General features: G+C 43.8%; 2 protein-coding genes across 7 annotated transcripts in view; one reads left to right on the top strand and one right to left on the bottom strand.

The window, feature by feature from the left end:
* LOC120947909 (probable beta-hexosaminidase fdl) overlaps positions 1–27668 on the top strand; it is a 359113-nt gene that overhangs the window by 248183 nt on the left and 83262 nt on the right. The gene's annotated exons all lie outside the window — the stretch shown is intronic.
* Positions 1–27668, bottom strand: part of LOC120952673 (sodium channel protein 60E) — a 116774-nt gene that overhangs the window by 65854 nt on the left and 23252 nt on the right. For all 5 annotated transcript variants that reach the window (XM_040372125.2, XM_040372127.2, XM_040372126.2 and 2 more), the window contains exon 3: positions 12402–12610. In XM_040372125.2, the coding sequence (XP_040228059.2) occupies positions 12402–12610 (209 nt within the window). The remainder of the gene's footprint in view (positions 1–12401; positions 12611–27668) is intronic.

The raw sequence follows: 27668 nt of genomic DNA, 5'->3' as shown, positions 1-27668 counted from the left end.
AGATCATTTTAAAATGTTTTCATCAAATTCAGGGGTTCGAGGATGGAACTTTATCCCAGGGAAAGAAATGTGGCCGAATAACTTTTCAGCGACAGTGGTGAGTTGAATAGATAAAATGATATGCCCCGTGGGATGATATCTTAGTTCCTTCGTCGTGCGACTAACTTCGAAGCCCCATTCGAATCCTTTCCCAAGCAACTACGGGATTAACGAATCGTTCGATGGCAGGAATAGAGAAATAGGGCAAATGCCCTCAATTTTAAACTTCCACAAAAAAGGATACACCCACCGGGATGATAAAGAAGTTGTCTTGCGAACCGACGCACCAAAAGATATTTTATAAGCGCCTAATAGTATGCAACCATACGGACAAAAGCAGCTATTGATAAGACGAGTGGTGAGAGAAAATAGTCAACACAGGTTTTTCGAAGGCAAAACTTTTGTTTAAAGCTACACAATGTGTGTTCAAGCTCAATGGTTACACAATCTTTAAGGAACCGTATCTTTAATGTGAACCATTGCAATATGTAGCTCTAAATTGAACCGCCCCAAAACAACTGAGCCACTGCTGCCATCGACGGTTACATAAATCTACAATCGTTTAATCGCACCATCAATCATACACTTCTCCAAGCAGTAACAATTTATCCACCTAGAATGGCGGAGAAAACGATGCAAAAAAACCAACACACGAGCCAAAGCTTTTAGATTAATTCTACCGACACTGACGCACATCCTGTTACAACGGTTACATCCAGCCCCAAAGCATCGCAAACAACGACCCCTGAAAAGAAACAAACTGCTGAAGTTTCGATTCATCAATATGCGTGTCAGCAATCGCCTTTCGCTCCCAGTCTATTTCGGAGATAATATGTTTACCAGATTATAAGGAATTACATCAAATTCTTTTCTGCAGCCACCACCGTCATCACCTCCGACACTCCGACAAGCAAGCACACAAAGCACAAAGCGCCCATTGTATGGGAGCGCCTCGGTATGATGGAAACATCACGTTTCCGCTCCAAACAAGCGCACCATTGCACCGTCAGAAGAGCCTGCCGCCCTGCCTGTCTGCCCGAGCCTCCGCCCGCACACACCCATCTTGGTCGGGCCCCATGCAACTCTTTTTGTATAAACAAATCACGTCCCGGGTGAAGCTTCCGCCCCAAAAGGACCTTCAAGAAAGCGAGGGAGCGAACGAGATAATTGGGCGGCTGCCATGTCGGGGCGTATGTTTGAGGTGCTAATAGCACCAGCATTCAAGTGTGGGTGTGTGGGTAAAAATGTGTCACACGGTTTATCACGTTTCACGCACATAAACGAAGCACCGGGGGTAGCCTAATTTCGTGGGAAATTTTAGCGATATTCAAACCAGAGCATGATGGTTCACATTTGCTGCATTGTCGGACAGTTTCGTAGCTCTATCCAGGAAATGATTTCACACCAGATGAAAACCTTCTCAGTGTGAAAAGAGCAGGCAAAACTCCCGCGTAAGAAAAGGGGCAAAATAAGCCAGTCATCTTCTTACAAACTACAAATGAGCGGGTGCATAACCAACCAGTGCACCACAAAACAACCCGCATACGGCGAGGTTGATTTATGCACCTTTGCTCACACGCGCCGCTGTGTTCCATTTCCGGCTGTCGGAAGAAAATGACCAACAACTGTGACCGTGAGTGTGCTTGAGTGTGAGCATACATTGACTTCCTTATCGCTTGATGGCCAATATAGCAGCAGAAGCAGCAGCAGGCTGCTGAACCGGTAACTGTTTTCTTTACAAAACCATTCCAAGGTGTACAACAGCCAAGCGCTAGACGTACCAAAAGCTGATCGAAACACTTCCTTCCGCAATTTGCCTTCGGGTTTCTTGACGTCATCTACACAGCACACAAACACACTACTGTGTGGTACCAGCTGCGTGGGTGGGTGAGGGCGTGGCGATCCTTAAATAACGATTGCCGATGATGAGCGAGGCGGTGGTGCTGGCCAGCGCTCTCCCAATCGCAACCCGGAAGCAGTTACGATCAGATACGGAAATTGAAGCCATCATTAAGTTAAGTACCGCCAGTGGTCAGTGTGCGGAAAAGAACTGAGCACGGCAAGCGAGACAACGAACCGACGGACTGGCTACGGCAGGAAATAAGCTGCACTCACAGGACTCGAACAATACTGTTCACTTCGTAACGGTACGCTATGGTCGAAGGGGGGTTGTGTGTGTCTCGAGCAGATGGTTCGCTTTCTCGAATGCTTATCGGTCGGCTATCGCAAGGGAAAGAAGGTGCTCTTTGCTACTGTAGGATGCAGGGAACGTTAAGTAAGGTTGAATCAATTGATTATAATCGTATCAGCAGCAGCCATGCTAGAAAAGCGGGTTCAAGCTAGCGTTCATTTACAGTTTATGAGCAAGAAGCAGCAAGAGCAGCTCCTGATACTGTTTCATCCAATGGTTGCACGGAAAGGTAAGTTATGGATGAGGTTGATGAGGTAGCTTATAGTAACTTACAGTATCTTATGAATGAGGTCGATTTCTTCCTTTATGATTATTTTATAGGTAGCTCTCGTCAATAAGAGCGTATCACAAAGAATAATGCAGTATCAAAACAATGTGATGAGTGATGCCTAACTGAATTGATGCTTCTACTTTGCGTCTTCAAGATTATTATGCCCATGTCCAAGATTAATCGGATTTTTTTGATTAGCGTACTTACGCCTTGTTACGCCTAAATGCACGCATGTAGAAACCAATAGTTACTAACTTTACTCCTAAATGTATGCGCTCCACCTCAACCATCGATGTAGAAAGGTAGTAGAAGTGAAACGGGCTTTAGATTTATTTTAATTTTAATTTCTCATTTTACTTGTTTTAATTTCTAGCACCTGGTATCATAATTCTAACGATTATCACAATTTTGCACAATTGACTAAAGTATTGAATTTTATCGAAAATAGAACAATACGCCGCAATGTCCACTGATGCTGCAACGTCCATAGAACAACAATTTGATAGAAAACTCAAACTCGTTCACATTTTAATTACAGCATAAAGCTTTTCCTGTGACATACGCTTCTGCAAAGTTCACAATGTTTCCAGCAGTGACAGGCTTGTGGTGCAATCCTTTCCAAAGGCAAACAACACAAAATCGGTGGATTATTTTCCTGAGCGACATTTGTTGCTCTAACGATTACGAAAAAAAAAACACAAGACACAACAAGCAGTAGCGGGATATATTTTTAGTGTCATTTCGAAACTGTTTTAACAATTCCAGATTATTTTTCCCTCCCACGTTACAACGCGATTGTCTTTGGCTCTGCACAAGCGTAGTGAAAGTGTACAGCAGCGCTGCACCAGGACTGCAAGGACGAGAGCAACCAAACACAAAAAAGAAGCAGAACTTTCCAAAAAACATCGCCATTCTAAAGCTCGACAGTTTGCTGGCAGTTCGCCTTCTACTTCGAAATATTATTCCACCTTGGCATCGTCTCGTTTTCAAAATCGAGCGGGGCTGTTGTTTTTGCTACTCTCTCTCTCTCTCTCTCTCTCTCTCTCTCTCTCTCTCTCTCTGAACACAAACAAACATACAAACACAAAAAAGACGCATTATTCCTTCGGGTACATCAACTGTTTACACCTCACCGTCAACGGCGCCGGGATACGCCCACATCCCGACGGTGGTAGTGATAGTAGGAAAAACATTTCCTCGATAGTCTTTCAATGAAGCGGCAGTAGCAGCAGCAGCAGTTGCACGAACACACAGCCGCCCGAACAAAACAAGATTCTCATTTCGCTGCATCAACGGCAGCTTGCACTGCTTTTGATTATTTCTGTAACCGTTTCCTTCTGTCTGTCTTCCCTTTCGAGCATCCCTGCGCAGCTGAGGATGAGGATTTCAATTTGTTTTGCTTTTAAGGATGGTCCACACAGGCAAAAAAAAGATGGGAGGAAAGCTCAAGAAAGTGCCTCATTCTTCATCTGCATCGTTTTGTGGGTTGTGCCGTGCTGGCAGGTATATTCTGGGCGAGAATTTGTATAAGAACGTGTGAGTGAGTGTGTGTGCATGTGACGACGGCATCAGGATGCTTGGATGCGTTTCTTTTATTTGGGTTTTTGCTTTCCATGTAGCAACACGTAAAGCTAATGCTGCTCTCTGATGCTTTTGCTGATGTAGCGCGACTTTCGCACGAATTTCATTTCCCCAACCACATCCGCAGCAGGAAGGAAGAGCCCGGACGGGCAGTGCCAAGCTGAAAAAAGGCGCACCATCATAACACGTGGAATCACGTTGGCTCAAACTAGCTTTAGGATTTCAGAATGGGGGAGCGTTGTCTTATTTACTATTCCCGACCCATCTGCGGACTTGTACCCCTGAAAGACGGCAACACTCACGCTGATAACGCACCCATGTAGCGAAGATTGCCAGCATGCAGGGGGAGGCAGCCGTTTTATATTTCTGTTTGCTCGTGCGCTTTCACGGGAACGCGCGTTTGAATCTCGGGGCAAATATTCGGACCTGTGGCCAGGCCAGTGTATGTGCTGCACTACCTGCCTACGGGGTGGGACGCGAAGAAACGATTTATTATTAAAATCTCATCTATATTCTGTAACTGTGCCGTGAGTGCAACCTGAAGCCTTCAAACGCCAAACACACACATACACTCACACAGACAAACGCATACACCAATTTCGTCTCTCATTCTTTGTGCACAAACGAGCGTGTGTGTGTGTCCAGAGGCTGTGGGAGTGTGTGCGTATGTATGTTGATACTGCTGCGATGAATGGGTGGATGAAAAACGGAAGATAAAAGTGAAGCAAACATCGCTGCGATGATCTTGGAGATCATGATTTTGTAAAGCTATCCGGGAGTAAGGTGCAGCACATCCCTCTGGCTGTATCTAATACTAAATAAACCTGTCGTTACAGGAGCTGTGGTTGGAAAGCTTAAAAAACACACGGAATGATTGAAAACAGACGCTGAGCGCTGAGTATAACGAAGGCACTAAGGTGTAATTGAAAACTGTACTTCAAATAAGATACTAAAAAAACTGTTTCATGTGTGCACTTCCTCGTCTATATTTTCCATTGCCTAATTATGTTATTTTTAATCTGCAGAAATATCTATTGAAAAATTTAAAACCTCTATGATACAGTTGTAAAAATAGTTGACAGCTGTAAAAAGTATAATTACGATTGTTCAATGTTCTTCATTCTCGCCCATAATGGAGGTTCTTAAGCAATTAAAATTCAAATGGAAGTGTGCTCCATTTCTCGCTTCAATGCTGGCTACAAATGAATTCCAAACACATTCTTAATGAGCTCTGAGAGTTTCAATTCGTTACAACACTTGCGGCTAAGGATCAAGTACCGACAAACCATTAACGTGTACTTTTATCGAGCCAAACTATAAACGTGTTATAAATAGCATTGAGAACAGGATTTAATTCTCTAATAAAAGTTGTTCATCCATCTATCCAAGAATGCTGATTGAAGCTTACAAAAAAACACACAAACATAAAATTGTTGAAACCACTTCCCTTGCGAAAAATGGGTTCAACCTAATTGCATTGGACATCGAAACATAACCCACCGCAGCCTAGCGCGTCGACAGTGGAAAATGGATGGAAAATGGAGTGGGCTCTTACTTTGGTGTATCAACAGTTGGAATTTTCAACCATTTCTCACGCCGCACAACATCAGCACAGTTTTGCTTCGCCCACAAACAAACTGACACACAACAAATAAAAAAACGCCTTCCAAGCGCGACCCTTAGAAAACCCAATTTCTGTGCTTTGCTTTCCTTTCACCGTCCATGTCCCGATGGGCCCAATAGTGGATGAGTTTTCCATAGGCGCCACCGGCTCCATTACACCCACTGAGAGTATCATAAATTGTTAGTTTTGGGGGCCAACTTACTCCAAACGCCGCCCGACAGGTTCCATCTCATCCACTCGCAACAGCAGCCTGGGGTGCTGGGGTTGTTTTTTTTTCTTTCTTCTGTGGCTGTTGCTGAAGGGTATGTATTTGAACTTTGAATGCTCGACAGTGGTCAACATATTTTACCCAGCCGGCGGTGGTTTTATTTGCTACAAGCGCCCCAGCGCACGGGGAAAGGCAAGCGGGACCATATGCTGGGCCATTTGCGTCTGGTTCAATTTCACAACGAATCACACGCACACATCCACACACACACACACACACACACAAAGGCACGACATCGGTGTAACAGTACACAGTGGCGTGCTTCTGTCGACAAACCCCTAATTTCTACCGAGTTACCACCACCAGCAGCACCACCACCACTAGCAGCACCGGAACCAGAGTTTGACCGTGACACGGTAAGCCATTTCGCTGCCAGCGGACCCCGACCGAAGGCAAATTTGGTGTAAAGCTCGCACGGCGTTGTTGTGGTGCACGGTTTGCTGACTCGCGTTTTCTAATTGTTAATTACGTCTGTTGGTTATTTCGAGAACGTTTACTTGCGGCTAACCTTGCGCGGTCGTGCGGGCGGTTTGCTGCCACCGTTAAATAATGCATATTAATTTGATCATTTCTGTGCCGCTCACGAACACACTCACTCGAGCGTCGGGTTTAAAGGGTCCAATTGAGCTAGCACGGGGTAATGAATGTCGGGAATGAAGGATCTCCAAACCAGTGCTTTAAAGGGTTTTGCTAGTTTTCTTTAATTAAAACATTAAATCTTCTATCTCATTCCTCCACCTAAAGGCAGAACAGAAGCTACAATAAATTTAACGATAGAATTCCGTATCACTCGTGCTTGCCCGCAAATCGTGATAAAACGTACACCGTAAACTTTAACAACCAAATAATTTACCACCAACACCACACGACCCACACTCAGCGAAGTTGTTGCTACCGCCCGAGGTGCTCCTTCAACCCTTGCGCCCGCGTTAGCGTATGTGTTTATGTTCCACGAAGGGCGCACTCGTGCGCACTATGTCACGGTTGGCACTATAAATGTGCATACTTCAAACTGGCACAAGCACATATGTGGGCATTCTTTAGCGGCAAAAACACACCCAGTCACACATGTTTTTCACTACTGTGCGAGAACAAAGAACAAACACAATATGGAATGTTCGCGCATAAAAAGCAACCATACGTTACCGAATGAAACGATTCGCACGTAAATAACAAAATGGAAAGAAAATAATCCTTTCAAGCGGAGGGAAAGCAAATGAAATAAAAAGAACAGTGCGAACTATCATGGTCCGTTCCGCAACGGCTTGTTTAAACGTTGCAGATTAGTTTAAAAAAAGTGCGCAAAACACAGTCATGCTGAAAATCAGCCGAAAAGTATGCAATTTACACAAAACGCTATTCAAGCTAAAGATAAAACCTAGAGAAACGACTCATGATTCTATAGAATATTTTGCATTAAATATCAACAAGAACAATTCACGCCTGCTTACTATTGACATCGCTTTTAAATACTTTAACCTCTCGTCTCCTTTCAACACCACACAGTGCATCGATTATCCTTTTGGGTGGCCAAAAACAACCACTCCTTATTAGAAACAACATTTCCTGGAACGACACAAACACGTTCATCACATTTCACATCACAGCCCACAGCCCAACGCAAGAAATGTACGTGCCGCCGCCACCGCTGCCGGGCCAAAATCAAAGCTTCACATAATTAACCAAATTATTTGGTGCCTCACCTTTGCACCCGCCTGGCACGCACCCGGTTCCACACGCCGGATAAGGCCGTTAGCAGCAGGTGAAAATTAATATCATGCGCTAAAGGTCAGGCGCTGAAAGGGCCTGATGAGTTCTGTAATGGAGCTCGGGCGAACGCCACCTCTGGAAAGAGGTGGATTGGGCATAGCAAACATGCGGTCACGCACCGGTCTGGCCGGAGGGATTTGATGGGCAACGCTGAGCGCTACTACCGTCTGCCAAGAGTCGTTCTCCCGGGGAAGGCTCTCGAAGAAACCCCCCCAAAAACTGTATGCTTGCGAGGAAGAACAAATGAGGAGGAAAAAAGGATTAAATATAATGAGTGCAAGATGAGAGGTTGAATGGTTATATTGCGTTTCCGGCACTGGCTCTCTTTCACTCTCTCACTCCCTCTTTACGGTGTCATTTTTTGGCTTTGAGTCTTTTAGCTATCCTGCTCCTGCACCATAGAATAATTGCCAGCAACAATGGCTCCGACGATAGTCATGCAGGATCGGAAACGTTACCCAAATATCCTTGCCACCTGTCCGCCTTCGCTTTAATAGCGACGATACGGAGCAATCCACCGACACGGATAGTACCAGCAGCTATTGAAGCATAATGAGCCTATGCTCCACCGTGCGACCTTCTGGAGGAGACGGTTGGGTCCCCGGTGGATGAAAAATAGCTTTGTTGGTGTGCGCTTCAGGTGTGTATGGCAGTATCTGGAATGCTTTCAGGCCCACCCAACTCGTGCTGGCCTATTTTCTGAACCTGCTCCTCGCAAAGGAAAAAAGGGGTTTTTGCCATAAAATAATTATGATTCATGCTCACGATGGCGTACGTAAAGTAACCTTGCCGCAGGGCCGTTGTTGCCATGGCAACCACACGTACACCAACCACGCAGTACGCGCGCACGCACGCACGAACGCTCGCACGCTCACTATCAAGCATAATTATATGGATGAAAAATGAACCGTTCCATTAGCGCTGAAGCAAATGACTGACAGATAAAGGCGGAGACAGAGAGGCAAGAAAAGTTGTGTGCAAAATATGAGCTAAATGATGTCGAGGGGTTTGATGATACGAGTATATCACTATCAGCAAGCTAAAAGTCAACGATCGATACACAGAAAAACAATAATAAATGGTAAATAATTGCGGGACAATAATCGGAACAAAATAAGCAGAACTGAAACGAGGTCAAGTAGTATTTCCGCTCAGAAAAAAAAGCTACAAATGACCGCAAATGAGAGAATAATGTAAAACAGTAACGAAATTCGAGAAACCTTCCATTCGGCACAACATTGTCACAACTCATCAACGATAACAAAAGCGCACACACACAGACAAAAAAACCGTTACATCGCATCTGCTACAATCTTCTTAATTGGAAAATAAAAACAGAACCATTGAGCTCGGGGACAACTCACTCACAATGTTTCTCCACAGTCATTACAACAACACAAACGACACAAACAAAAAAGTCATTCGCCGTCCACTCCCAAAAAACCCACCTGGAACGAAACTTCGTCCTCGCGCATCGCCGCCCAAACCTATTGCACAATTTGGAGCCCGAAAATGGTTCGTCCCGCTTTTATTTTACTTTGTTTCTCTACATTTATTTCCTCCTTCTTTGTTGCTTCCAATTACGGTACGGTATACGCGGCTTGATTTAAAACGTGCCCGCCATGGCAGGAAGAAAAATCTACATCTACTATCTGTAGTTGCTTTCTCGGTTGACATTGTTTCCGAGCCCCAGAATAGAGCAGCCCGAGCCACGAGTGAACAATTGTCATTTTTTGAACCCTTTCTTTCCGGTCGATGGAGGATTGAAAACCGGTAATCGACAGAAGAAAACGATTTCCGTCCCCGGCACTGGTTTGCCGCCGCTTTCTGCTCGTGGAATTGGAAACAATTTGTAAAAATAATAGCGAAGGCGCACCACCACACACAAAAAACAGAGCATTTCCATGCCGATCAAAAAACTGTGACGACCCTGCCGCAACACCGAAAGGACGCAAGGGCGGATATATGTGAGCAACGTGTTCATTAACAATTACGTTCGATAGTATCAACGGAGATTAAGGAAACATTTTGTCGGAAGGCTCCAAGCTTATGGTGGGCTACCCCCGTACCTCACCGTACCGAACCTGTCCGACATAATGAGGGTGGGATATCAGTGGGTAATGAAAATGTGATAACGAGAGAGAGAGTGTACGGTACACCCTTCTGAATTGGAGCCAGAGTACGGGCAGAACGATGGCTGTGTAAGCCACAAAAGCGGAGAAAAATGATAGTGAAAACCCACCTTAACTTTGTCCGGTCGAAAGAACCTAACCAAATGGGACGACAACGGCATTGCAGGGTTAAGGGCAGCGGCGTAGTAGTGGTAGTTCTCGCCTGAAAGCTAACGATAACCGTCTGAGCGTTCGCTTGCTCTAGCGCGCCATATGTTGCTGGCAGGGAGTTAGTTGCTCTGTTGCCGAGCAATCCCTTTTTTGCTATTTCACACTTGTACAAATGCTCTTTTTAGGGTAAGCTTTGCTAGCATACCGACCTTAGAGGATCCGTATCGGTTACAATGGGTCTTAATTTGTGTAGTCTTTTTTTTCGAGATAACCAAAAACTTTTCGTTATTTACCCTCGCTCAGTGGGGAAGCACAGGTCCCCTAGCGTCGTAAATCGTTGCACCAAATTATTGTTATTAATTGAGCTGGAAAAATGAATTTTAATTACGTACTTATAAAAAGTCTTCTGTACGTCTAGTGCCAGTGGGATTTGGGCAATGAAAATGGATTTCCGATACATTTGAGGCTAATTTTATGAGACTTTTTGTTCCATGGCTCCCCAATGGCTTGTTTGTTAAATGTACTTCATAACCAATTTTAAGGGAAATCGCACACCCGCACGTGCTGCTTTCCAACCGTTTACAAATCATTAATTTTAAAAACCATTGACATTGAAATGGGCTTTATCCATTTGGCACGGTGCTACTGTCATTGCAGAATGGTAAACAGTAATCCCCATCAACACTCCATTACATCGCAGCTCATTAAAAGCATTGTACTGATCCGATTGAATATAGCTCTAATGGAGCATTAATGCGTGTAAGAGCATGGGGCCATTGAAAAAATAAAACCAATATAAAGCTTTTGAGAGATTGTGAGCTGTCTGAGTACAGGCAGGCGTTAAATATTCTGAATGTTTAAAGCGTGTTATTGATTTTTGCAATAATCTAAGCACTGTGTAGGCAAATACATTGGTTTTTATGTGTAATATACAAAACAATCGATTTATCTCGATCGCTGAGATGTTCGCACTGCCACTGATCATTGAATCATAAAATGAAGTGATACTTGCATTTCGAATGCTCATTATATTCTATTTTCAACCAATTCCGATGCGTACGTGTCCTGCGTACCAGTCCTGTACCTTTTTTTATCAGGAGCGCACATAGTTCACGAAAACGATTTTGTTGTTCTACGGCAACATAAAATTGTTCGACCAAAATAAATCGTATTTTTAATCTCTCACCACTGCCATAGCAGTGGAAAATAACAAACAACCAAACAATAACGAAACACTATCAAACCATGTTCCAAAAAAGAAAGACCTTCGTTCGCAAAACAGAAATAATTTCAAAACATGTACCAAAGCTCCAATGTTCAAAAGAGCGCAACAGCGTCAGGCACGTATGTGAGTGGTAGGTGGTCCCAAATTCAGCCAACGCTGCTCCACCGCCGGGTGTGTAGCCAAATTTAGAAATGAGCGTATTTAGCTGCACCAAACTGTGAAAGCCACGCCGCCATTGGAATAAAAATCATTTAAGGTATTAACCGAACAACAAGCAGCCGAATGTGGCATGGTACCGTTGTGCCTTCCTGTTGATTGAGCGGCGCAAGTTATCATAAATCACGAGCGGAAGAGGAAAATCCGCCCTCGGGAAGCCCCGCTCACCACCCGCCGTCCACATCACAGTTTCGTTTTCGTAACATTCGATTTAGACCCCCCCCCCCCCTTTCATTGCAAGGTATAAAAAAACATCAACACGAAACATAACAATTCAAACCAATTCAACTTCAACCCGAGACCATCAGCGCAGCAAGCTTTTTTACGCCACCGCTGTGTGTCTGTGTCTGTGTGTGTGTGTGTATGTTCGAAAGGTGATTAATTAGAAATTCAGCTCGGAAGTTGCTTGTTTGCATACAACACAGAGCACGGTAACGCGCAAGCGGACACAAATATCGAGCGCGCTCGGCAGCAGTTCTCGGAATACGGTCAAATGGATTAGAAATTCGTACCACAGTGGCAAAAGGTTAAAGGACGAAGGATGTTTTCCCTCGGGAAAATATGATAGCATCGGTGCTGAAAGCTCGCGCGCGAATATTTACATATGCGCACCGCAATAGAAATTCGTAGAATTGAAGGGAAATAATAATTTTCAATGGTTCATCAACTTGGTTTGAGTTTCGTTTTGTTACTTATGTTTTATATTTTTTATCGTTTCGCCGCCAATTTATCCTCAACATAAACAATTTTACACAAACTACCAGGCGTCTCCATCGGATGTCCTGCGTCACGATGATGTGTATAATTAATTCAATTAATTATTTACCGGTACTCAATTGCATTGCCACCTTAACTCACAAAGGCACTGAGCACCAAAACCACCTGTTCAAATCAAACAGCGCTAATATGTTTGTTTGTGTAGCAAAACACTTACCTCTTCGTAGATGAAGTTATCGATTTCCTCCAGCGGTCGGCCGTACATGTCATTGGGGAAGGGTTCGAATTTGCGCGGCAGCAGGGCACCATCCTCGACCTGTACCTTAGACCGAGGATGAAAGCCGTACTCCCGCACGAGCTGAATGTGACGTGACTCATGTTTGTCCTGGGACTTTTCGGTATACGCAACAACCTGATGCTTTGCAACTGGGAAAGGAGGAAAAAGTAAGGGAATAGAAAACAATCAGTTAGAGATGAAATATTACCGTGATAAGGATGAGACTAGATAATGATAAAGGTAGCAATTCAGTGCATGTGTAACATTCCCAGATAGCTTTCCTTGTGCTACGCATCGATCAAACGCAAATCGTTGCGCGTCGACAAAAGCTCCTCGTTGGCAAACAATGTAAAACAGCGTCATATCAATTTGCAACCACCACCTCCCTGTGGACCATTGCCGCCGTTCTAGGCAGAGTTCAGCATCCCCCCGTTTAACGACAAACAACAGCCAGCTTCTTGCCGCACGTTCTCGCACGATGGAACACAGCCGCGCTATCGAATTTCATTCGCACTCGAAGAACTCGAACATACTTAAGGGAGAACGCAACACCTGACAGAGCTAGCTGCGTGTACGCTTCATCCTTCCCCGCTGTCCGCATCACGGGATTGACAACGACTGTAAATAACAAACGCTTCCGACCAACTGAGTACGCTTGCCGGAGGATAGTGTGTGGCTCACATTTCGCGATGTATCATTTGGCCCGGATTCAATTCCCGGCCAAACCCTGGATCGCATCGTTCTATTTATATATCACGCCGACGGGCCTTTGGCGATGGATGGCGATGGCTGGGGGGCGTGTACAGCCCCGTCTGTACGCGGTGACCAATGGGAAGGGACGCCATTCAATAAATTATTTTCCCGTCAGCGGGCTCGTTTAACGGTGCGGAAAACAGGAATGACTGCATGACTACAACGCAATGGAACGCAACAATTTGAGCTTCTTGCGAAAGATGGGAAAAATAATGTAATGTTGAGCTAAGTTATTTACAAAAATATGCCTTTTTAATTTTCTTTAAAAAAACTCAGCAATATCCAAACATCCATATGTGACTCACGCTCTAAGAAATCATTATTTGAATGCTTTCCCATAAAACATGTTTATGCGTGACATAAAAGCGTACTAAAGCGTACTATCCCTTATCAAACTATTCCTCAAATTATGACCTAATATAAGTATGGTGTTGTGATATGTGTGTTACAAAATATAACAATGGGCTCTCTTGTGGCATAACACAGAAACCCGTTTACTGTCAATTTGCCCAAAAACCTTCTTCTGTCTACGCTTCAACGCGGCGATACTCCACTGTGCTAATGTTTTGGACATTCCTCTTATCGAATGGTCACTCAGGCGCTCCACAGCCCGAGCAAAACCCGGCCCATAACTTACACCGGTTGATAGGTTGTAAATTTATCTACACCAACACACACACACACTTCAGCCCGAGCAATAAAGCTCAACGCGGTGCGAGGACATTGATGCGGTTGTTGTTTCTTCCGTTCTGTTGCACTTTTGCCGTTTTTCGGTTGTTAAGCGGGCGAGAACCTTGTCATACTACATCCCTTGTTCTGGGGTTCAATCCTGTGTCCGTAACAAGTGCTTTTAGAAGCACAGAATCCTTGGAATTCCGAAATCGATCGGGATCGAAACCTTGTGAAGGGAAACAAAGCATCCTTTTAAAAGCCACCTTTACCACAATCGACCTTATCAAAGTCCAGTTTCGTATCGTACCGAACGATATGGGAAATTTTATCTCACGCTGCAATACTGCCCAACAATAACAGGGAGGCAAACAACAGCAAGCGCCCAACATTGGGTAGCCCCTGCATATACATCATGCAAGCCCGCACACCGCCGAACCGGGATGGTACACATGGCCGGCGGGCTACGAAAATCTCTGATACGCACGGTTCAACGCTTGCCGTACATAAAATACCCGGCGGAGAAAACCCGAGTCGGCCATAATTTATTTTAATTGAAGCACGTTAGGAAAATAAATAACATATCAGCCCGAAAGCGAACTCCCCTCCCACAAGTGCACATCTTTCCCGATGTTGGCAAGCTATTTCGCCAACGGTTTTTGGCAGGAGGTGATACTGTGTCTGCCAGTGGATGTGTGAATGTACGTGGTGTTGGTGTGTCGTAGTCAAAACACCCACCTCTTGTGGGTTGAAGCGTGGTTAGATAAATTGAACACCATTTGGCGATCGTGGTTTGGCGAAGGAGAATTACCGAAGCCAAAATTGTTGATACATGATCTTGAATTAATTTCTAAATTGGGATGATATTTAGCTGTGGCAGATGAGCCTGCCTTTAAGCTGTAACTAGCAGCAAAGTCATAATGTGCCGTCGTGTAGCGCAATACATAATCTTTCCGAATCAATTATGAAATCTATAAATCAGGCATACACAATCATTAGATAGCATGAAGCGGTGGCGCAAAGAAGCAATAAAGCGTAAATTGGCAAAGTTTCGTGGATGATTCATAACAAAACACAACGCTTAGAATAGTGTATTTAACAACAGGTGTTTATGAGTTATCATTAAATAAAAGACAACGAAATAAGATGGTTGGAGAATCAATTTGTTTGGCGTAGCATTATGATACCGTTCCTTTATGTTATATTAGCTGGCCGGTTCCATTGGAAGTAGCACAGCAATTCCGTTTATAACCGCTTACACCATAAGTAGTAATAACATTGCTGCGTTAATAAGATTCTCTGCTGCATCCAAACATTACCTTCTCCCCTACCTTCCGTTGGAATCACTTAACGTACCATCATTCTTCGACAGTATTCATTGACGGCAGTGTAATAAGTAACGCGCTCTGATGGGTTGCCTGCCTGCATACACACGCCGTACACCAGAGATAAGAACATGTCATTCTAGCGAAGCTTTTCACCGGTACTACCGGGCTCCGGATGCAAACCAGCACTCGAGTGTGCTGTGAACGACCCCCTTTCCACCGTTGGGCGAGGACATAATATAGTCATCAAAGCTAACACGTACTTGACACACTATCCACACAAAATTTTCAACCAACCGATATTTTCCCGACACTTGTTCCCAGTGTTTGGATGGAGGTGCATGTGTGTGTTTATAGTTGAGTGTAGTAGTGAGTGATTTTACATTCAATCGATGTGTTTTTCTTCCTCCGAGCGTACAGAGACCGTTTGCGTCTAACCGCGATGACTGTCACGAAGTGAAAATGTCTCCCCGTTGCTGAAAGCAGGTGCTACCGAAGTTGTGGAAGGAGCTTTGGCACGGAAAAGGTGAGCTGTATGCAAAGGCGCTTTCCCGCGTGAGTCTTATCGTTACCGCAAAGTATGGAAAACACTTCAGCTTCCTTTGCCGTTCAGGAAGGGAACCGTACACTGAAGAATGCAGTCCGAATGAAGCTCACCGAGGTTGATGGCACTTTTCTAAGGAGCGGTTGTGGTCGGGAAAGATACTGAGGGAAAAAAAAAACCGAGAAATTCATCTTGCAAGAACAACTTGAACAAGTGCTAGAAAGAAGCTCAGATAGTCAGACATTCTATTCGCAAATGCTCACTCTCTCCACCTGGCTCCACCCATACTGCGTCGGGTAAGTAGCTCACTGTGTGCAGGTGCAGGCTGAATGTATGCTTCATTCCATCACAGCTTTGAACGAGACGGTGGCAGCAGATTGAATTGAAGTGCCTCCGAAGGCTTACGCTGACTGGCATTCGCTGCAAATTTGCTGTCGGGATTGTAATTGATCGTCTACCGAAAGTCGTAATTCTAACGCTGTTGGCAAGGGATGTATTTATTGATTGTCTATAATATTTTAGGTGGCATACACATTTGAAATTTAGCTTTCAAACATATCTAAATTGAGTTTTCAACTAATTCACCTCTGCAGTACAATGCAATCTTAAGCAGAACAATGAAGACATATCCGATTTCCTTTTTTGAAATTTACCACCGTCTTGCATTCTCTACCCGAATGACGTCACACAATCACAATGCTGGAAAGATTCCTTACACACTAAAACGGATGACACCAGCTAAGGAAAATGTCCCTGTCACTTGACAAACTTTTTCCCAATGGTTTAGCAGGAATGCATCCCCATTTCCTGCCTTAGAATGTGCCCCACTCGAACCGGCTCGGGAATGAAATTATCATCAACAGGCGCCGAAAGGCGCAAACGCTGTCCTTGAATTTCACTCAACTGTAAAAGTGATGGAGTGGGCCGGACCAACAAAAAAACAGATTGTCTATAAACTATGCCAGTTGCATTTGCATCTGTCCCCTCTTGGGGTCCCCTCGGATCGGAAGCGCAAATGCAATACAATGCAGCCGGAAGAGATGCTGATGAAAGATTCCACGGAACAGGGAACAATTTGGAAAGTTTGCCATTTTGATCTAGATTCTGCAGCGCAGCGGAAAGTTTTGCATCGCGCTGTTTGTTAGCTATTTATTCCTATTAGATGAGATTGCGAGAATGCTCTCGGGTCGTTGGGATGAGATTAAGTTTTGCAGATTTGAAGGCGAGAGAATAAGTTGGCGAACACTGATTGATTCACAAATTGCTCGCGAGTACTAAATTGAGCTATAATTGAGTGTTAATTAAATTTGCAAAACGATGCATATGTCAGAAAACTTGCAACAAAGCAAGACAATTTGAGGCAATACTTTACAAAATGTGTGTTATTTACAACGAAACGAACGCTTTTAATACATAATCCGACGCAAACAAGATGACTCGTGGCAGGATTACAGGCGGAGAAAACAGCTTCCCTTGACATCGAAAAGCATCATGACACTTCATTGCCATTTTCATCATTTGACGATGATTGGTTCAATACCATTGACCATAGCCGAACCACAACAGAAAAAGAAGAAGAAGCAAACCTGTCACCCAAACGTTTCCAATTCTACTCTCCTGCGCCACGTCATCATTTACGTGATGCCGTACCATCCACAAAAGTAAAGACAAAAAAGCGAACCATTTGTTACAATGTCATTTTTTCGGGTGCGGGTCACAATTCTCCTGCCTACCGAGGAATGGTCCGCCTCTCCCTCTCGTCCAAAAAGAAAGACACATAATTCGTTCAAGGACGGCATAAATCTTTCTCCCATTTTGGATGTCCGGCATTTTATTTTTCCTTGCACAATAATCCAATGATTCTCAGGCGTGAAGAATTTTTCCGAAACCTTCAATTTACAATACAGAACGTGAACCTTTTTTTTGTCGTTCTCAAAATACTTGTTGGGCGCCGGTGGAAATGATCATCCTGCCTAAAACAAGATTTGCCATTTCTTCTTCTTCCCAACGCTGGCTATGTCAGAGCGGGAGGCATGAACGAGTGGTGATGATGGTTGCGAGATGCCAGCCGCCGGGCGACCTGTTGAGGGGGGTAACCTAGGGAGCTGGATCCAAAGTGGTTGTACGTTTCGTACTTTTTGATTTGGGGCGGAACGAATTGGTGAACCTTTTTATGAAACATTTTGCTTGAGGCGCCGGGCATCGACGGCTTGATTTGACAGAAATCCCTTTTTTCCAGCTCGAGGCATAAAGGAAGGAATATATTCCTGCGCTTGGTGGAGGTAAGAACTTATGATGAAAAACCTAACCTACACATTATTCTGGTGAATTTCTACTATCTAGAATATATTCTTTTAAATAAATATTGATCTTGATAGGTCTGGGATGGAGGAGCACCACTATTATGAACCACTTGCATGTGACAGCTCAAACTGAAACTGACGTTTTTATTTGACATGAATATAAAACTAGCCAACCCACGGGGTAAGGGTGAAAGAAATTCAATTTCGTCTCAAGAAGCAATTGACAGACGCTGTTCTTGCGAAATCTAAATCAAAATAAAAATAAAATTATCTTCAAAGTCCTCTCCATCATCTTCAGCTTCTACGTCTGATATCAAACCTGTCACCATCCAACAAATGCAATCAGTCATCAAGGTCTCGTTTTTAGGGTATAGGATTCTTAAAAGCCTTAGCTTATTATCTATCAAGGACGGCCGTTGTTAGTGTTCTGTTTTTGATTTAAATTATTGTACCACCACTTGTACAATTTATGTAACACTCACAATAAATTCTTTAAACTTGAAGCATCAGCCTAAGAGACCTCAACTCCATCTATTTACTTTCTTTGCTGCCATGCTCGAGAAGCACCTTCCACTTTAGCAAAAATGATAAGTGATCACGCCGATCCAATCACAAGTATCATTACGGCACTTATACCTTGAAGGCCATTTACCAAAAACCTAGGCAAAAAAAGCTAGGACCTAGGAAAATAGATCCAGTGCTTCCATTTTCCCAAATGCCGATTCTTCAACTGAGACTGTCGGATAAGTATACAAAACGGAAGCAAGCGGGTGGAAAAGTACCACTCAAAAAAGTGGCAAGATTTATAGACTACACCAAAACAGGACGCTCAGCGAACAAGTATATCGACGGACCACAGTCGTCGTCCTCGTCTTTTTCGGGTAACAGCTCGAACAGCAAAATTTTCATTCCAACTTCTAAAAGCGAAAGGAAAATATCGCCCAACACAAAACAAAATAGCACAGATCTCGGTGCATCTCCCCGGAAACGTACGATGCAATGGGGGGGGGGGAAGGGTAAATCCACTTCCAGAAACACGTTGAGTGAAACGTTGCGGGAAACCCCAAACTTTTGCCCATCCACAAAGGGGAAAGGACGAAAGCAGAAAGACCTCCAAAAATGTGAAACATACTTTAACGGCGCCACACACTACTACCAGCACCATCATCATCATCATCCTCATCATGCACCATAAAGCAAAGCAGCAATCAGAGGAAACAAATCCTTCCACTTTGGCCACTGCCACTGCTGCGCGCATTCCCATTTTCCTCGATTCAATCCTTTATATGATCGGTCTTAGAAAGCATTTCCGGGAAAGGTGAGCATAGTAGAGTACAGCTATATTGGAAACACACACGTACGAGGATCAGGAAAAATATATTCTGATCAGCGTTTGAACAGTTCCTTAAAAATGTAATGTACATCACGGAGGGTGGCTAGAGACGGGCAAAATGGACGAAGCGTGCGCCAGCAAAACGATACGAGAGTATAAATGCGCTATTGACCTAGTCGACTATTTTCAATCACCATTTCCATGGCGGAGGGCATCCCCACTCGCCACAAACCCGAAACATATTCCACACATCTACATTTGTCTTGCTCGCAGTTTGGTGAGACGGCCAAACACGTGCGGAGGCGGAGACTGCGGCGGTTGCTGAATCCGTGTATTACGGTTGAATGGTCTGGGGATTGCCTAACATTCTCCTAGGGCTTGCACTCTCCCCAGCTGCCAATTTCGATTGAATGGCAACAGAAATCATCCCCCCCCTTTGCTTGCCCAATTCCACTACTTATCCTACCAACGCACACCGTCTTAAACGGGAGCAAATACGCTCGGCTTTGCTGTGTGTGGGTTTTGCCCGGTGCGCAAGTAAAAATCAATGAACCGCACCGCCGAATCGCACCGGGCGAGATATTGAATTTTTCATTCCAACGGCTGCGAGCCTGGAGCCGCCTGCGAACTCGAACCGGATCTCATTTCCCAGTTGATCGTGAAATATGCGGAAATTTCCGAAACCCAACATTTGTCGCACCACATCCATCTGCCCGTTCCGAAACCCCGAACCCCGAACACGAATCCGAAACAAATCGGTCGGAAAGCAAGTCAGCGCCCGTCTGCTGCTGCGTCTACTACTGTGGGGCTGGTTGCAGGAAACAGGGTTTGAAGCTTTTCCTTTTCGGCTGGAGCCATCTAGTCGTTGCTTACTTTCCTCCTTCGTCACGCCAACGAAACACACACACACACACACCCATACAGACGGTGATCCAAGCGCAGCTCGAAAAAGCTCGATAAGAAATAATATAAAAATCATCCTTATTATTTACTATCGCACACACACACACACACACACACACAGTTCGCTGGGCGGGTTTTTTGCCTTTTGCGCCTCGATGGCGAAACCTACCAACCGTGCTTAGAGCTGGATCAATGGAGCTGAAGTGTTTTTCAATGGGGTTTGGTATACAACAACAAAAAAATCATAACGAGGTCATCGCTGGGGCGGTAGTAGCGACAGCTTTATGGCAAAAGCATTAGGCGATGCTAATAATTTAACTGTCAATATCTAGGCGATAAACCGATTTGCGTGAGGTTGTTTGTGGCTGTTTTCTCAGGGAAACTGTTTGCAAGATTTGCAGTTTTCAAACAATAGGATGGGTTAAGATTATTTTAAAAACCCATAAAACTGGAATGCATGTTGTAAAAGGGTGCTATAATTTGTTTCGAAATTACGGAACAAACATTTTATCTGAGAAACACTGAAGAAATGTTGGTAATATGCAAAAGATATTGTTGATTTTACTACACTTGTATGGTTATTTTAAGATTAGTTTTTATAATGTCAATTACTTAGCTTAACGCAAATATTTTTGGAATATTACTCTCATCCTATTTTGTGAAATAAACTGATAACTAGGATTTTCCACAACATAACAAAAATAACATAAACCAAATTCAAAATGTGTAGAAGAAATCTATTTTGTAAGCATGCCCAGCTTTTTACGCAAGAAAAACGAATATGAATCATCTCTTCGCAAATGAAGCTTGCTTGGTTTATGCAAATCTTTGCTCATCCATTCACTCCCACCGGCCCACGCACATCGTATGATAATGTTTTATCTCGAGTCTGTATATTTACGTAAGATATTCAAAATGACACCTCCTGTGCAGCACTTTCAATGAAGAAAATCCTATTCAATCAATTCATTGTTTTTACCAAACCCAACCCATCTCAAACCAAATGCTCGTGGAAGATTACGCGTCTATGCTAAATCGATTCTGTTTTGTCTTTTTGCTGTGTTACTAGAATAACCGCTGAAAGTAGCATTAAAGAAACGATTCAAAAAGAAACAGTTATATTGCATCAAATGTTTAATGCGAATAACAAAACACTTACTTGCTAATTCCCAAACGCCGCCTGTAACAGCCTGTAACTTCGGAGCAAGTTACAGCAAGATACATATTGACACAAAGCTCGCCAACAACCCAATCATCCGGCCGTCAAGGCGAGTTGTGCGGGTCGTCGGAAATTTTGATCGGATTTTTCAGGCATCATCGCAAATCGCCGATTGTCAGTTAACTTTTACAAGTGTGTCTCTGTGTATCTTTTTTTTCTTTTTTACTATGAGTTCTGTCCTTTACTTTACCTTACTAACCACCTGTCAATGCTGCAGACAGGTTGAGGATTTTCCGGCCTAAGGGTCGTGCTCCTCCTCCTTTCCATCCCAGCTCGTCTGCTATCACAACCCTATTGTGACAGTTTACACACACATAGCTAGCGAAATACCGTACAGCCAAGCCACATACACACATAAACGCTCGTGAACGTATTGCTACATCCACAGCCTGCACCACAACGGTCCTGCTGTTCATTGTTTGCCCATCTTGCAATAGGCGTCGCTGTGAAAACATTCGGGACGGTGGAAGAAAAATATGTATTTAGGATTATCCTTCACTCTCCCTCTCCCTATCATGCGCTCAAACCTTGCCCGGGAGGGCGGATGAGGGATGATTTCTTCGCCACAAAACGGCTTCCAACTGTTACGCTCCTTCCGAGGAAAGGGTTACCAACAACAAAAAGAAAACGAAACCATTGGGTCGGTTTTTGCTTTCTTATATGAGAACGAAACAAATAAAACAAAAAACCAAAACGGGAAAGCTTACAAAAAAGGAAAAACATAGGACCCGCGCTCCCAGGACAGGACCTAAAAATCCCTTGTCAACCACAAAACCCGACGGGTTCGTCTGCTTTGGCAGAAAAGAATAATATTGCCATAAAGCTGATGATGATGAGCAGGAGGTCGCGTGTTCCCTTTCAGCAGAGGCCCGGCCGGTTGACAGCCTGTGGTGGCCCGGTTGGGAGGGATGGAAGGAATATTTTTCAATGTCCCTACTCACTGACATTATTTCTATCGTGATAAGTTTTGTGGGACGGATTTGTGCACCTTTCCAGGCTCTGGTCCCCTGTCCTGCTTTGTTAGATGGATCGGTTTTTTGCTTTGCTTTGTTCATAAAAAAAGCGTTCCACAAAAACAGACACAGCTTGGGCGCTTTTCACTTGGACGATAAGGATGTAGCCACAAAGACACAAGACTGAAGGCTGAACCAAATTTACTTACTTAACACACGCTCCCAGAGCACAAAGACCAACAATAAGATGCTCTGGGGGGTGGTTACGGTGCGATTCTTGTTCGTAGTATCGTTCCCGATTTTCTCCATTCCTCAAACACACACACACACACCCACTCAAATTTGTTTCATTACTTTCACGGGAACTGGTGGAGCAAATCCTTGGCACGCCGTCCGATTCGGTGCCCTCCCTAGATGGATGAGACAAGTGACCGGAAAGGTCGGTTGAATAACCGTGCTTCCTCTTCCACCTTTCTCTTTGAAGCTCATTCCCCTACCCAACACACACACACAGCCTAAAGCCTCTTTAGAGAGCATCCTGCGTGTACAATAACCACCGACCGGATCCAGTTAACACCATCATCCGGTTAACAAAGCGACAGAATAGAAGCAACAAAAAACAAATTCGAAAAATAAATTCTAACCCACAAAACGAGCCCATCGGAAGAGATACTTAAGCGAGCCGAAGATTCCGCGAAGCGGGAGAGAGGCGAAGTGAAAATGGGTATCTTTTGTGGTTCACAGGATTAGGAAGCGATCTTTTTTAGTTTTTTTTTGTTGTTGCTGGCTGCGCTGAGCTCTCTTTTTGTGTTCTATGCTGTGTAAATCCTTTATTTTCGCCATCGTCTTGGGTGTTCGTCTTTTGCGGTTTAAAAAAATACGATACACATAGATCTGTGGGCCGTAAAACTCTGCCAAAATCACATTTTTCTGATCTATTCAACCGTAACTGGATGGATGTGGTGTCAAAGGGCGGAAAAAAGGAATGCTTTGGAGGTGGCCTTTTCCGACGTAACACGAGTGTAGAGAGCTCTGCCACGGTGACTTCATCTTTAGTCGAAAAATAATTTGTTTTTTTTTCCCTGCTTGTAGGCTGTTTGTGTCGTTCTTGCTAACAAGTCAATCACAAACTTGATCAAATGGAGCTGTGGAGTTACTAAAGCAGTATAATGTTTTAATTCAAATGTGAAAAACTGCAACAATTGCGATAAATGGCAACATTAAACAATATTCTTCAAATTAAATCTTATGTTACATAGTTTGAAGTCCAAAACTAAGCTTTAATTGAACAAAAATTGAGCCTTTTGATTAAAAACATAACATGTAACACTAAAAGAGCAGCATGAAATCGTTAATGGTTAGAAAGGTAGATCGTAGTACTATTTGCGGAGTTTTGATTAAAATTACTCACAAAACATTTGACGTGCGAAAGGAATCTTCTTATCTTAGCGGAAACATTGCCGACGGTTTCTTAAAATCAATTAAGTGAAATTGTTTCATTCTTTTCAAGCAACCCCACCCTACAAAAGCCAGCACCAAACAATTAAAAAGAACGAGCACAAAAACAGTTCAACAATGCTATCTTCGTGCCATACACGGGCTCGGCAAAGTTTTCCTTTCGAAGCTCCACGCTTGTACGTCAAACCCGGCGGTACGAAATGGGAAAGAAAAGCGTCTTATTTTTTCGCCGCCAACGGCGGTACGGAAATTCTTCAGCACCATTTACGATCGCACAGCACACATCCGGACGGTAGCAAATACGGTCGCTGCATATGTCCCCGGGAGGGTTCTCACATTCCTGCTCAAGCAATCCACACTCGACGCCCGGGAAACATTTGTACTAAATTTTTGGCAAAAGAAAAGCTTTCCTCTCCTCCAAAATCCCAGTAAAGATGGGGCAAGAATCTGTTCCACCTACTAAAATACACACACACACCTACACATGTACACATGTTTTACGTGGCCTTCTTACGATGGGCTCCAACATTTGCGCTCGTTTGCCATTTAATTCATTTTCCATCTCGCTCGTCCCAGCCGGGCAGGATATCGATACGGAGCGGCCCGTGTGCACGTTCAAATTTCTTCGTGTCGTATTTTTGCAATGAAGGTTTCGGCAGAATTTGCTCTCACTTGGTGCCGGTGCACTGCATACCCATAAGCATACATACGATCGTACAGCACCATCCCGATGGTCCCGGTGCCCCGGGAGGGTTTTAATCAAAAATTCTTCCAATTCAAAACACGCACCGGAATGTACCGAACCGTTCCAAAAGGTGTTACCATGGTAGCAGCACCTAGCAGGCCAGTTCCGGCACAACCGTAGCCGGCGAAGTACACTTGCATGAAGAAACTTTCCTGAAGCGAGCGAGCGATGTTAAGAGCTTTCCACAGGACCCTACAGTTTGGCAGTCAATACAAGATGGGTATCGATTTTCCTGCACCAATTTCCATTAGGCCAACGCCACACGCCTCTTCTATAAAAAGGCTGGCGGGCGTCGGTATATATTCTTAATCAAGAATCGTTACTTAATTTTGTAAGCTTCTTGTTCAAGCACACATGTTTTTTTTTCTGGTACAAATCTTTGTGCAATTTACAGTCATTGCCCTAAGCTACTTTCACACACACAACATCAAACGTACCATCGTACCATCTGTGATTCTGCACAAACATATCACAGCTTCATCACGCAACAAAAACACATTCTCTGTCTGACGCTGGGAGGGATTGTTTCAAGTTTATCCGTATACTTAAAACAAATTTCGCTAAAGTTGCGATGGAGCAGGCCGCAAAGTTAAAACAAAACAAAACCCCCTACAAAAACTAAACCCTCCTCTCCACCCCATGCCCAAAAAAACCAAACGTGGTGCGTTTGTCTGTACAGCATCCCTTCCCGACCCGAAACGGTCCACCCGAAAAAGAACTCACAAGAAAAACAACGACACAACAGCGCTGCGGGCAAGATCCTGCAGAAATGGGAAAAGTTCAAACAAACGCAGCTGCTACACGGTGCTTCCTTTCTAGGCGCTCGCTTGGCACATTAAATAGATTACTTCACACCCCCACCGGGCGCAGAGCGGCACTAAAAATCAGTTAGCAACAAACAATTAATTGTAATGAACGGAGCTAAAGCTTCATTCACAGGTAAGGAAGGCTACACATTCCCTAAACAATTGCTATGTAGCGTCGTTCTGGTATGATTAATTGTTAAATATTTGAAGCATTTGCACTTTGCACACTTTTGGAAGAATTATTTAACAGCCTGTTAGTTTGCCAGCAAATTTCAATGCTTAAAGCTTTCAGCAGGGCCTGGCCTGGTGAAATGCGAACCTTCGGAAAGGACGACGACTGAACCGGACGGCCGATCACGTTCCGTTGCCCACGCCGGTCATTATTCATTCGTTTCAATTACCACCACGAACGTGAGCCTTGCTTTTTCCCAAAGTAATAAGCATGATTAATAAATAAATTAAAATGAGATACACACACCCTCGGGCACACACACACACCATCGTGATTCTGCTGAGCGTTAAACAAAAACTTAAGCACACACTTACTTGCACACATTCCAACAAAACTGTCCTGGGCAGGAAGCTCGCGTAAAAATGGTAGATATACCATCGAAGCTGTTCTACAGTGGTGGATGTGTGAATGTGTGTGTGTATGTAAGTGTGTGAACATCACTAGCTCTTCTCTCTTCTCAGGTCACTTCATAAATTATTCCACACTTCATATCAAATGCTTCTCTACCGGTGGTGGTGTACGGTGTTCATTTCGGCTACTCTCAAATGTGAGCAAAAACTGTAACGGAGTTGGGCGCCATTCGCCTCCCAAAAAATAGCACAACCATACCGTTAAAATCACATGGACACACACATGTGGGGAGGTGAAATGAAATTAATGCTTCAAAATCGTTTTAGATCGTCAACCGCCACCGGCCATTACGAGCGTTAAATGTCGCAGTGTAATGGCACTTTTCAATGGGCCCAACCAGTGTGTGTGTGTGTGTAATTGTATTAAATTTATGATCGTTCCACTAATGTGACAGTCATGAGGGTCTATTATAGGGCAAAGTTCACATTGCACATTGGTCGGGACTGCTTCCAAAAATGGTTTTGTGCTGTAAAGGTCGCACCGTAAACGACACCCAATGAAGTGGGATTAGAATAAAAAGTGATAAGCGTAACATTACAGAACACACTACATTTTTTCTTTGGAACGGAAAACGAACTCGATTCAATACTGATAAAATTAAAGGTTTCGGCTAACGATCTTCGAGAGAATCAAGACATTATTACTTGATCAATTCTTAATTTTCGCTACAGTTTTAAACTACACTGGTCATCTTACGATATATTTCAGATTAAACTTTCCACCAAACAAAAGCACTCTCACGGTTTCAGAACTATATATTACTGAGAAATATATTACATCTACAGTGCAGTCTTAGAGTTAAAGTCTTTATACCCAATTTTGAGATGTTCTAAATCTCAATTGTTAAATCAGTTTGCAACAGACGTCTTATCATAACTCTTGAAACTCCATAGGACAGTAGATGCAGGATTGCATCAAATGTATGAGTAAGATTTAACTATAAAATATGACACAAGTAGATCTTAACTAGGATTTCTCATGGATGAGTTTTCATATTCTCTTGCAACACAGTTTTCTTGAAACTAATAGCAATAATTTGTAATGCTGGCCATTTTTGCATCGCGTGTACTTCACTGTACAGGAGCTTCTCTACAGTAACAAAATAAATCTTATATTGCTTTTTATGCTAATGAAGCAACTATAACGCTATCTATTCACTATCATAAAGCATTTGCTATCGTCGGCATGACACAGCCTAGCAACGAGAGTACTACAAAGGAAATGAATTTAATATCTTCACTAATCGCTTTGCACAAGTCAAAAACAGCAGTGCCATCTGTTTGCCCAGAATCAGCTAACAGGCCGTTATGCGCACATTAACACCGCACCAAACTATCAACGCGACCTCCCTTAAAAATGAATCATTAATATTCCTATACTTTCGTCGCTTCATGCTCGACATCCCACTACACACAGAGCGCGCTGCTCCAAACTTACTAAACATCCAACGATGTGACACATTTTTACGAGCAGCTATTTCATCGAAAGCCTCCCCAGCAAGCCCCGGAATCCAGATGCCCGCCTGGACCGATATGACGCTGTCTAGAGCATGT

Source organism: Anopheles coluzzii, chromosome 2, assembly GCF_943734685.1.
Source record: "Anopheles coluzzii chromosome 2, AcolN3, whole genome shotgun sequence".
In the NCBI taxonomy this organism is placed as follows: Eukaryota; Metazoa; Arthropoda; class Insecta; order Diptera; family Culicidae; genus Anopheles; species Anopheles coluzzii.
This window is presented reverse-complemented; position numbering and strand designations above follow the sequence as displayed.